The sequence below is a fragment of the Salvelinus fontinalis genome, chromosome 26, assembly GCF_029448725.1.
Source record: "Salvelinus fontinalis isolate EN_2023a chromosome 26, ASM2944872v1, whole genome shotgun sequence".
Classification (NCBI taxonomy): domain Eukaryota; kingdom Metazoa; phylum Chordata; class Actinopteri; order Salmoniformes; family Salmonidae; genus Salvelinus; species Salvelinus fontinalis.
In genome coordinates this window covers 30,699,465-30,712,022 of record NC_074690.1, presented here as the reverse complement: position 1 = coordinate 30,712,022, position 12,558 = coordinate 30,699,465, and the positions used below count along the sequence as shown (strand labels likewise).

Genomic DNA, 12,558 nt, shown 5'->3' with positions numbered 1-12,558 from the left:
GATCTGAGTCACGGCACTGAATGAAGTACAATTTATAGTATTTAATGATGCCATATTAATTAATGTATGTAGTCTTTGGTTATTGATGATCCAAATAAAGTGTTTAAGGAAGCAGAATCCCAAAAGACTCCTTTAGCTTTACAGCTCTAGTGGTGACATGTCACAGGAGAAGACTTTGGGTCATTGGCATAGTGATATAATGCATAGGACATTTAAAGCTAAGAGACACATTGTAAGCCTTGTACGTTTTTAAGGTGGACTCCTATCCTGGGGTTAAACAGGTCCTGAGGACCGCCAGACAATGATATGTGAGAGACACGGGACAACGGGTGTTGAGGTGGTAGAGGTAGAGAGAGGAGGATGGAGGGTTGATAGAAGAGAGGGGATAGGTTTTTTGAGAGGAAGGAGAGGACCTAGTCTGTGCAGTTGGCAAGGTTGGGGGAAGGGTGAGTGTCATGGATGAAAGACTTGTATGGAAAGTGAACCTCTCTTAATGCTTTGTCCCTACTGGTCTTAGCCTCAGACAAACCTCTGGATCTCCTGAGACAAAGAGGACTGAGCTCCGTAGAGCCATTATTGTCCTGGATGAGACAACACACAGTCGGCCAAAAACGTTTGACTAAAGTTGATGTATTTTCTTACTAATGGAATGGGAGGTATTACTACCAAAACAATTTTGCGACTTTTTCATAACATGCTAAAAATCTATATGGCAAATAATCTATGTCATCGCCATAATAGATCTGATAGCAGTGTTCGGTATTGGTCAGTGGTTCCCCCTTCTGGTGAATGATCAGACACGTTTAAAAAGGCTTTCCACATTCACATCTGTAGTGTGGCTGTTTGTGCTGACTTGTCCTGACTATCCATTTGAAGGAAATAAACTTGATGCAACTTTTACATAGAAAATATATGGTCTTTATTTGTATTATCAAAAGATAGACTAGTCCTCCTTGATTTTTGAGAGCAAGGATCCCGAAGATGAGTGGGTAAGGTCAGAATGAGGCAGAGATGTTTGAGGACTACAACGACATAAAACAAAATGGATTTAGTTCTTAGATCTTGCAATACTGCAATATATATGTACCACTAAGGTCTATGAGGTGCATTAATAGGCTTACCTGATAAAGGGACCAATAGACCTTCTGCGTTGGTTGGACACATCCAGTTGTGGAAATCTAAGAGAATTTATTAGAGATGCACAGTAAGTACAGGTAAGTACTTCAGACAATAAAAACCCAGAGAGACAACTGAACTGTAAACAGCATGGGTCAACACTACCTTATGACAGTTGGTTGGGAACTTAGAACTTACTCGGAGGAGGCAGGCGTAGAGACAGATCTCCGCCTAGCCATGGGGCTCTTGGCAGGGCTGAGAACACTGGCACACACTGCAGAATAAACATAACAGACAGGTCAGTCTACTGTATGACACTTAAGGCTGGCTCCAAGCATTAGCGGTCGCTTAGGGCGTCTGGCCGCTAAGGAGAGCACGACCCCAAAAATGTATAAATACATTTAAAAAACACTATGTTTTTTGGAACTCAGTCGGGGTCTCAAATTACTGTTGAGAGTTAGAATAGCAGAATACGCAAGTTTGAAATTTGGTTGTGTACGAGCAGTTTTTCTCTTATTCTGTCAGCCACTGACAGTCACTCAATTAGCCGTGTCAGCTAACAATTTTTGGATTGGTAAATTAGTCTAGCCAGTTATCTAAAATTGTAGTAACCATGACCGAATACCGACAGGGCACGCAGGGCACGTACCCAGGGGCCCTGACCTCCAGGGGGGCCCCATTGATTTTGTTAGTCACTCTCACTCAGATATAATGAACATGGTATAAGTCATGGCAAAATGGAATTGCAGGAAATAAACTACTTTTCTTAGGGCCCTCAAAAGGCTAGAACCGCCCCTCACAATGCAACACATAACCCACAGTATTGCACAATTATGGGCGAGGGAAATTTCTTACATTCTAGTCTGGTTTGAGGGAGGACCAGATTGAGACCATCATGCACAGTAAACCTAAGGGTGGTGTAATCGTCTGTGGACAGAGATAGAGGAACATCTCATTGAACTTTGAAAAACAGACTGTACCACACAAAACCCCACACACCACTGCATACTTTCTACTGCATACTTTCCAGTGCGTTACGTAAGCCTAGCTCTATAAGGGTTCATCATTTTATATGAGGAACTGTGCTGAAATAACATCCCTCAGGACTCACCCGTCATGGACATGGTAGTTTGTACCTTCCGGTACCAGTCAGAGTTGAAGGGATGGAGGTAGTCATGAAGCTCTGTGGAGTCTTCTTTCTTAGAATTATCTCCGACTACACCTTTTTTTACCTTTTGGCTACAGAATCTGCAAGGCAAGCACAGTCATCATCGGATAGTACAAGATCCCTTGGTAAGGAAAGACTTTTGACTTTAGTCATAATTTATCAGTCCTGTGGGCAAAAGGTTGGGAGAGTTTTAGAAGGTGCTGGGCACACTTGGGATGAGGTGTTGCCCACGCACTCACTTTTTCCAGCAGAAGATGAGGTTAGGGAAGACAGCCATGATGGCTTCATGGAAGAGCCCTCGGTCCACCTTGCCCACGGCAAAGGCCTGCTGGATGGAATCCCTGGCACTTTCTGCTATGTTAACCTGTAAAATAAGACAATGAGGACACACTATCAGATACCGGTAGATCAGAATCATGAGATGGATAAAATATTTAAAATGATGAAATTATAAAAATATCCAACTGGAGTCTATGTTCTCATGAGTTTTGAATTTAATATCAGCCACCTTGAATTGTAATGTAAAGAGCAAGCTTAATATCTCACACATGTTATCACTCAGCTCTAATATGTTAAGACTGTTCTTGTGGGAGGTCAGGGGTGCCGGGAGGGGTGAGATACAGTCAGTGGATGAGTTAGTTAGAAACCATACCCTCAGTCTGGGAGAGATCTCTGACTTGAGAAAGAGCTTGATGATCATCTCTGCTTTCTGGTGTAGCAGAGCATTGTCATTCTCCCCATACATGCCCGCGGATGCCATCATAGTGCTCGAGTCTGCCATGTTCCTGAAACTAATACAGCACCACAGCAGACACACAAATATAGTTCCTTTGTTAGTTAATGATGCATTTCAGGTGAGTAGGCAAACCAGAAAAACATCCCATCCAGTAACTAAATCACAAATGCTCTCAATATTCAGTTTAGGAAATTATAATAGATTAATCAAAAGTCACCTCTCTGTCTCCAGGTAGAACGACAGATCGTTGACAAGGAACTCCACTGTTATCAGTTTGTGGTTGATGACTCGCCTCTTCAAGTGGGACGAGTCTACCTCCTCCGAGCACAGGACAACGGATTCAATTTGCCGGCTCCCCATTGATGGCATGTACTCTGAGAAACGTAAAGTTATGAATGAATATAACTACTGTATCCTGAAGGAACCAGTACCATCGGCTGAGAACCCAATGGGGCGTAGCTGTAAACTGGGTTCTTGAGAGCTAACTGTGAACTGCAGAGTAAATAGTGGCATCCAAGCTATAAAACCTCACCAAAGTGTGGGGTAATGTCCAGCTCACCTCCACACAGATATCACTAACAGTCAATCCCTTAAATGACGCCCACTACACCGCATAGTATTCAACTAGAAAACTCCTGCTTCTTGCTGCTATATGCCAGCGAGATAGCCTCCATACTCCTGTGGAAGAGATGTTGCTAAAAAAGCTTTCCCGCGGACTGGACAGACAAATAAGCTGGTCACACTAGCGCAGGAGCGTCATGCAGCCCAATAATCTGAGGGAGTACAAACTACGTGAGGATGGCTGGTAGGTGGTCCGGAGGGGGGCGAGTAAGTTGGAGAATTTAGAATTTTTTAAACACCTGAAACAGCTTTTTGCTGCAATCTATAGCCATAATCATTATGCTTAATTATATGTAAAAAATATGTCGATTTTTCTGCATATCTAAGCATACATCTTGAACTGTCTGTAACCTCCAGACCATTGTTTGTTTTTTAAGAAACTAAATATGCTTCTCCGCATCTCTGCTAAAATCTGGGTAAACAATTGAAAAGAATGCCAGTCTTATTCAGTACATTTAGGTATTGCATGCTTTCTAAAGTCTACCAACCTTGCCAGCAGGCATGCCAGCTAAGATAGTTAGACAAGCTAGCTACTCTAACTTGATTGACAGCCTGAAATGTCTTCTTGGTAGCTAGTTATGAGGTTGGGAGATTGGGAACCTACTGTATCTGGGCTAGCTAAAGCCAACTTCATACAAATGTGGCTAGTAGTATTACAAAAATAAATAAATAAAAATGAACAAGACAGATCTGAGGGGGCACGTGCCCCTTATAGGCATGACACCACCGCACTAGGACAGTGTTTCCAAACTAGATTAAAAAATAAAATTAGAATAATGTTATTTTTTTATTTAACCGCAGCGTAGCCTAGTGGTTAGAGCGTTGGACTAGTAACCGGAAGGTTGCAAGTTCAAATCCCCGAGCTGACAAGGTACAAATCTGTCGTTCTGCCCCTGAACAGGCAGTTAACCCACTGTTCCTAGGCCGTCATTGAAAATAAGAATTTGTTCTTAACTGACTTGCCTAGTTAAAAAGGTTAAAAAAAAAATAAAAAAAATAAAAAAAAAATTAACTAGGTATCAGGAACCTATGTGGGGTCACCTGATTTGAAAATGGAGTAGCACGAGAGAAACTCTGAAATAAAATTAAAACAAAAGTACTCAGGCTGATCAGGCTGATAGACTACCATAGCCCCAATCATTTTTTTAAACAATGGCCATTGATTAAATCCCTTTTTTAACATGGTGGCATCGCGGTCAAAATAAGTTTGGGGAAAAGGGAGAAGCTAGAAGGGGATAGCTAGCTGAGTACGTAAAGAGTCACGGATCATGCATGGGAAAACGCAATGCGCTTAGCCGAAGCTAAAGCCATGAGCAGGGAAGCATCTACACTTTCAGAGTGGAGAATGAACGACCCTGAACAAAAAAGTTCCTGTGGAAACATAAAAAATGCCCACAATAGAACAGAGTTCAAATGCACAACATTTAAATGCACACAATCCTTCCATGGAGCATGCCTGGGCAGAGGAAGAAAGTACAATGAATGGGGGCAAGAAAAGTGAATTGTTTCACAAAGAAGTGATAACTGGGGTAGCAATAGATATAAACATTGACCAGCTGAGGGCAAAGATTCCCGGTGTATGTGATGCTTGTCGTTTGATGCGACGCAGACAGGGTGGCGAGAGCAGGGAAACAGAAGAGTCATTGTCTGTTCTTTTGAGTTTTGAAGTTGAGTGTTTGACTGACAAAGTGAAGTTAGGATATATAAGTTATCCTGTACGAGCGTATGTGCCGAATACATTACGATGTTACAGGTGTCAAACTTATGGACATGTGGCAGCAGTGTGTAGGAGGGAGGGTCCAATGTGTGAGAAATGTGCAGAAGGGCATGAGACAAAGGAATGTGTAGTATTGGGGAAAGTAGTGGAATGTGTTAATTGTAGGGGTGCCCACGGAGCTGGGGATCAGAAATATTCCGTGCGAGAGAGGCAGGTTGCGGTTTCCAGGGTTAGAGTAGTGCAGAAGTTGATGCTGAGGCAGTGAAGAAAGTAGAGGATGATGGGTTAAGGGGGAGCAGTGGTAAGAGTAGTAGAGATATACCAGTACAGAAGGATAGGCCAAAAAGTGAATTAATTTTCAGTAAATTTAGATTTTTAGCATTTATAGCAATGGTTCTCAATTGTACTGCAGGGATGGATCGGAAGTCTCAGAAAATTGAGGTTGTGGTGGCAGCTGCAGAGAGGCATTTGGGTGTGCGAGACTTGACAGCAGAAGAGTTACTGGATGTGTTAAGTGGTGATGTCCCATCCTTTCAGGGTGATGGCATGAGGTAGGAAAAATTTAATTTAATTAGTGGAGTAGGGGGGTGTTAATTGTATTTTAGATAATTTTGAAATTAGTGAGTGTAGTGTTAGATGGTAGGGTATTTATTTATTTTTCAAGTAAAGCATAAGGGAGTTGTACTCCAGTCTAGTAGGTGGCGATAATGCAACAAATTGGATGCCAACCGCCTTTAAACCTCATAGAAGACGCCTCATGCTGAATAATAGCAATACATTTGGAGGTAAAGCTCCGGCCATCCAGACCCCAACTCAGAGAATTTTGTAATATTCTGTATCTAAATACGAGACACTCAATTTAGTATGATGTTACATTTGGTATGGTTGGGGTGAGCATATAACGCGAATGTTTAACAACCCAAAGGTTTCGAGTTTGAATCTCATCACGGACAATTTTATCTAATTTGCTACTTCTTACCTACTTACTACTTTTGATCTACTCTGCGTGTTAGCTAACCTTTCCTCAAACCGTACCCCTTTTAGCTAACCCTCACCCCTTGCCTAGCTGACGTTAGCGAGCAAGCTAACATTAGCCACCTAGCTAGAATTTGTAACATAAAATACGAATTGGGTGATGGACATCCACAAATTAATACATACCATACGAAAGATATACTAAATGGATTGTCTCTGATTTACATACAGAATAATACGAAATGCCCTGAGACCAACAGAACCCCCCCCCCCCCCCCCCCCCTCCCCCACTGTGCCCGAGACGATAAGCGTGTAGTGGGGGTGCCCACGGATCTCCGCCCAACAAGCGAATGATATCCGATAACCATGGCTTCTTGGGCCATTGGGGAACAAGAACCAACGACTACAGGAGGAAATGCGTAGAGTTTGTGCATGGCCACTGATGCACTCGTTTATCCACTATGAGCCAATGTTAGGAGGGAGAGACCCTCCTTGTCGTTAGTGCCAGAACACCATCACCATGTTACTAACGTTACGTGGGCGACGGAGGATAAAATGCTGTTGAAAGACACCCAGAGTCTAGCCCCAATAACATCAGCTACATCACGAGTAAAATACTGGAATGGTTCAGCTAAACAGGGGAACTTACTTAGAGAGAAGTCTTGCCAGTTGTGTCTGAGGTAGCCCTCAAACTTGCTTCTGGTCAGAATGTCCTTCATGGCATGTCGGAATTTACAGATGCTTTTGATGAACCTGGAGAAGACGCTCCACACATGTTTCTATAAGAAAAGGATGAACGAATTTTGTGGTAACAGAATAGTTAACCTTATAGAAATATAGACGATACGTGCCACATTAGGAATTGAGGGCAGTAGTAGATTCTAAATTTGAACATATGTCCCAGCTAGCACAGATTAATCTAACTCTGTCGGTATTCGGCTATGGTAAAGTGGTGACGACTCACTAGTTTGTTTGTAAGGACGACGGTTCTTGTGCTGGTGTCAGTAATATTGGTACAAGGAGGAAAGGTCTCTTGATACTTTTTGAACCTGCAGGAGTATAAGGTCCACAATAAATACACATTTTTTAAAAATGATTCATATTTTTTGGCGGTACATTCTAGAATGAATCCATATTTGGAGTAATAGTTTAGAAAAACACTGTTGTATAGAACATCCTACTGTTTTGCTACACTGCTGCTGCACCATACATAATAAATTATACAACATTTTTACTTTGTACAAAAGAGCACACCACAATTTTGTCCAACAAAATAACATCTGTGTCCATTAAACCTTAATGCTTTGAAGCCGTGCAGTAAAACATCTGTTGGAAAATAGGCATGTTTTATGGACATGTTATGATCCAACAACACATTGTAAAAGGCAGGTGTCCTGCACACTGCAGATAGAGTCTAAAGATAGCAAATATTCCCAGACATACATCTGGTGAGTAGTATTAATAAGAAGAGGTATTTAAAATGAACTCATAATATAATAAACTGCTGTAATAAATAAGTTGGGATCACTTATCAAGGTTCAGTACCAGGTTGCCTCCAGAGATTTGATAACCAGATCCTGAGCTGCAAAAATGATGTCGGGAGAAACATATCTCATCTTGGGGATCTGAGAGATGAGGTTGGCGCTGCACTGAAGATAATCCTCTACAATGACAGACAGACAGACGGGGATTTAAATTATGTTTGTTAATACTATGCTGGGTTTAGTGTGTGGAAAGGCAGACGTGATTTACGGTCTCAAGCAGTCGCAAGGGCCACCAGAGGGTGCTATTAGAGGTCAAACGACGGCAGGATTAATAGCGCCCTCTGGCTGACCTTGGGACTGGGTCTCAAGGGGAAGGTACTGTAGGCAGGCAGTTGATGGGATTAAAAGGCTTTCTTCATTAGCTGTGATAGCAGTTGATAAAAGGCTGCTATTTAGCCGTAAGCAGCAGATTTGTGATATATAGGCAATAGGGCTTACTTTCTTCATTCTGGACTTGGAGTTCATAAAAGACACCGGGGACTTCCAAGCCGAGAATTAAGAAAGTATTGTCAAGTAAGGGTTGGTTGAAAATCTGCTTCTTAGGCTATGGCTAAATAGCATCCTGTTATAAACGGCTCTCATGGCTAAAGATGAAAGACGTTTGACTTTAGTCCCATCAGCTAGTAGGCAGACAGGAGGCAAATGATAAGGTGTAAAAGTGTGGGTTTTATTAACAAAATGGTAGAAGTGGTAGCAGAGGTAGACCTACATAATAATGTCCCCAAAAATATTCACAAGCACTTAGCCTACAAAAACAAGCAATGTGGACAGTCATATGCTTTCCCCTTACAAACTCAATATAGGCCTACTAAATGAGGATTTGGTTGGTAGGAAACAGGCTATGGGCACTGTCAAGACAAAATGCAGCCTAACCACATACAGATATTCTCCCCTTCAGAGCATACAGATCACTGGTAAAGCCAGGTAGAAATACCCTGAGCCCAATCCCTGTGCAAAACCATTGCATCCTCAAGCAGGGGTGCACATAACCAATTAACTGGTTGAAACCTAATTTACAAGCTGAAGACGACACAAATGTGCAGAAGTAGACTAGCATAACACCACGTCATATTCACAGGCATTTTTCAATCAAAGAGATCTCATTAAACAAATAATAAATTGACAAAATGACAGAGCCCTTGGGAAAAGGGGTTGCATGCTTCTGAATCAAATGAGGGTGTACGCAGAGAGGATGTGTAAGAGTGGAGCTCAGTGAAGCAGCAACAACCACGTGACAAACACAAAAATAAATGCACAAACTGAAAGAAAATAATTTCACTGGAGCTACACAGATAACTGGAAAACTTGTTGGCAATAAAGAGTATTTAGCTGTTGTTGGCTACACTTGTTTAAAAACAGTGGGTTAACTGTTTTTGGCAATGAAGAGTATTGAGCAGTTGTAGGCTACACTAACCTGGACTTAGGGGAAGGCGTAACATAGTTAACATAAATGCTGGACACTCCAATTAGTATATTTTACGAATTGCAATTCGTACAATATGTTACAAATTTGCAAAACTTGTATATACGTCACAAATACCAATTTGTTGTGGCTAACGTTAGCTAAGTGGCTTATGCTAGCTAGGGTTAAGGTTAGGAGTTAGGTTAAATGGTTAAGCAAAGGTTAGCTAACATGCTAAGTTGTTGCAAAGTGGCTAAAAAGTAATTGCAAAATTTGTAATTAGCTAAAATGGTAAAGTTGTCTGTGATGAGATTCGAACACGCAACCTTAGTTTTTGCCTTAAGTAACCTTCTGTCTTATGTAACCATACCAAACATAACAAATCATACTAATTTGAGTGTCACGGATTTACATATACTTTGTTACATCTAATCTAGTAGACCAGGCTGGCTACACATGTTTCAAAAGAGTAGGCTAACTACTATGGTATGCGCATATCATAACTAGGCTAACTCGAGCGCACATACTGTACAGGAGAGTGTGGCTTTGATTTAAGTTGAGCGCCGAGTGTGATGCATATAGTGACTTAACATTGCCTACTGTATATCTGAAACAAAGTCAATCTAATTATTCATGAACCTATAAGGCAGGGAAATAGTTTCCTTTATAGAGGACAAATTAGTATATTATAATCTATTCAGTGTAGTTACTAGCGTCTGCTCGTCTGAGGAAGCGGGACACGATGCTGTTGATCTTGGTCTTCTGGAGGAGGCTGTCGACGTGCCGCAGTTTTTCCACCTCGTGGTAGAAGTTTAGAGCTCCGTGAGCATCATAGGCCCTTAGGTAACGCTTGAAGAAGTCCAGGTTGGTGGGACTTCTCATCACCTCCTCTAAAAACCTTGGTCTCATGGATGGTTTTTCGGCAAAGCTGTGGTCCTTGTCCTTCATCAGGTGGAATGACTTCTTAGGACTGGATGTCACCACTGGCTTCTTTGTCTCCTCTGAAGGACACATTTTATTGTTATGTTTCATTGACTTATTAATCATTGAAGCTGATAGGAAAAGTTTGAATGTAATTTGTATCATACCTTGTACTGGCTTCCAGTCATAGTAGAGTCTGTGAGTTTTACTGATTGCCTCCACAGCCACCTTGGGGTACTTCTCAGCCAGGGTTTCAAACGGAAGGTCATAAAGATCTGAGACGTGAGGAGAAAAATACATGCCTCTATTTTACACCAAATGGTGAGAGGAGGACAACTCTTGTCTGTAGAGTACAGTACTTATTCTACAACCAGTTAGTTCTTACTGGTCTTTCGGTAGTGCAGGTGAACAGAGCCTCCTGTCCTGACGTCCTCTAGGGGCAGCAGGGCCCAGGTCTCCTCAGTGAGAGGCTCAGCGCAGGCCTGACAGAGGGCCAGAGCCTCCCTCATCCTCCTCACCTGCTGCTCTGGCGCAGTGAGAGCACTGGAGGGCGCTGTAGCTCTATGAATCACTTTCCCCTTGACCTCATTCTGAGTGAACTGAGAGAAAACGATGGAGCGAGGAGTAAAACTACAGTTCCACTATCCTAATAATTAGATTAGAAATTAGTTGGTTACCAGATAGAAGAGAAACTCTTTGTCTTCTTCATCCAGAAATGCATTGTAGGTGGGACCCAGAATCTGCTCAAATGGAAAGAGGGAAAACTTTGTACTGACACTGAATACATTACTTTGTAATCAAGGAGTGAGAAGTATAAATAATAAACCGACTTTCCATGTTCTCACTTTGCTGTCTACCACATACTGCAGTCAAAAAAGGTTTAACACCCACCTGGCATAATTCCTGCTTGGCCGTGTAGATCCAGGGCATCACATTGCCAGAGGGGAGGAGGTTTATGAGGTGGCAGACGGTGGATTTGGTCAGGTAGGTGGTGCACCACTCACCCTCAGGGCGACTAACACACTGCCACGCATCACTCAAGTACACAGCCATGATCTTTCTAGCCAGCACCTGTCTCAGAGCCTTGGAGGGGCCATCTTCCATCTTGAGCAGGAGGTTGAGGAAGCCATCCAGCTCCTGCCACAGTCCCAGGTGGTGCAACATGACCCCCTGGCCACTGACCCTCAGGAAATTCTCATAGGGACCCCCAGCAAGAGCATCAGCGGACAGGGCCAGGGAGAGGTGCTCATCGTAGTGTGGTGTTCCCCAGACCGGTCTGGAAGGAGGAGCGGGAGTAGGGGTGACAGGGGTGGTGGTGATGGAGGGAAGGTGGCAGATGGGTGTTTCCATACAGGCGTGAGGGGGGATGATGGGGTCAGTGCTGCTGCTGTCCAGACTGGACAGGCTCTTGGATGGGAGTATGGGCACAGGGAGGGGGCCAGTTCTGGGCCCAAGACTAGCAGAGCTCACCTTTCTGAGGAGAGGAGTACTGGTACTTCTCTTTGAGCTCCCACTTCCTCCTCTCTTGCTTCTGCCCACCCTTTTGCCATTGCCCCCATGCGTCTTGTCACCACCAACCACAATTTCCTCCCCATGCCTGCTCATGTAGTGCACTATATTGGTACACTCTCCCTGGTCTCCGTCCTCGGCCATGGGCAACCACTGCTGCATGGCCGGCCCATCAGGCATCCCTGCTGCCCCAACCCTAAGTCCTGTCCCAGGCCTCTGATGGGCCCTCCACAGCAGCCTCTTCCTGACTTTGGAGCAGTAGGTCCGGGTCACTGTAGGGCCCTCTGATGGTGGCGAGCCCAAACTCCACCCCAGTGGGTCAAGCAAAGCCGGGTTCTCTACCAGGGTGAGGTTAGAGGCAATGTCCTCGTACTCTTTGACGATGGAGGCACACTCTTTCAGTTTGGTGATGGAGAGCTTACAGGAGCAGAGGTACTGGGGCAGCCAGTAGGACTGAAGACGGCATAAGGCTTTGGACCTCATCTCATACAGAATCTGATCCATCCCACCAGGGTCACTCCCTGAGAAGATCTTCAACAAACCCTCTGAGGAGAACCATGGTATCAAAAGAGGTAACATGGTGGTTAATAGTGTCATGGTGGTACAGATGGTGACATGGCATGACATAATGGTGCTTACATACCGTGAAACACGTTTAAACTATGTACTGTATAGTATCCATGTTTACTTAGTTGGTATACATTCCACAAGCCTACTATAATATCGCCATACATATATCATCAATCAATTTGTATGTATTCAGTCCATTTAACAACAATATGTCACAAAATGCAATATACAGCTGAAGTCGGAAGTTTACATACACTTAGGTTGGAGTCCTTAAAACTA

General features: G+C 43.2%; 2 protein-coding genes across 4 annotated transcripts in view; both read right to left on the bottom strand.

The window, feature by feature from the left end:
• Positions 1-8,017, bottom strand: part of LOC129824102 (pre-B-cell leukemia transcription factor 1-like) — a 123,011-nt gene extending 114,994 nt beyond the window's left edge. The window contains exons 1-10 of one of the 3 annotated variants that reach the window (XM_055883435.1): positions 7,879-8,017; positions 7,298-7,382; positions 6,983-7,112; positions 3,238-3,394; positions 2,937-3,075; positions 2,524-2,648; positions 2,228-2,364; positions 1,972-2,043; positions 1,315-1,390; positions 1,122-1,178 (exon numbers count right to left, since the gene is read on the bottom strand). In XM_055883435.1, coding sequence (XP_055739410.1) covers positions 1,122-1,178; positions 1,315-1,390; positions 1,972-2,043; positions 2,228-2,364; positions 2,524-2,648; positions 2,937-3,075; positions 3,238-3,394; positions 6,983-7,112; positions 7,298-7,382; positions 7,879-7,949 — 1,049 coding nt within the window. In that variant the 5' untranslated portion in view covers positions 7,950-8,017. The other 2 variants (XM_055883433.1, XM_055883434.1) reach the window with 2 other exon arrangements.
• A 526-nt stretch (positions 8,018-8,543) lies between these two features.
• LOC129824103 (regulator of G-protein signaling protein-like) lies at positions 8,544-12,249 on the bottom strand. Its single transcript, XM_055883440.1, has 5 exons — positions 11,092-12,249; positions 10,878-10,940; positions 10,586-10,799; positions 10,368-10,475; positions 8,544-10,280 (listed from the first exon to the last, which is right to left on the bottom strand). The coding sequence occupies exons 1-5, from the start codon at positions 12,211-12,213 to the stop codon at positions 9,973-9,975; spliced, it is 1,815 nt and encodes a 604-aa protein (XP_055739415.1). The 5' UTR covers positions 12,214-12,249; the 3' UTR covers positions 8,544-9,972.
• Positions 12,250-12,558: the final 309 nt, after the last annotated feature.

Bases quoted from the DNA above. Each gene is read 5' to 3' on its own strand.
- LOC129824103 (XM_055883440.1), bottom strand. From the start codon at position 12,213: ATGGATCAGATTCTGTATGAGATGAGGTCCAAAGCCTTATGCCGTCTT. The intron at 10,800-10,877 runs GTAACCAACTAA...GTTTTCTCTCAG, and splicing joins AAGAGTTTCTCTTCTATCTG to TTCACTCAGAATGAGGTCAA. The intron at 10,476-10,585 runs GTAAGAACTAAC...CTCACGTCTCAG, and splicing joins CCTGCACTACCGAAAGACCA to ATCTTTATGACCTTCCGTTT.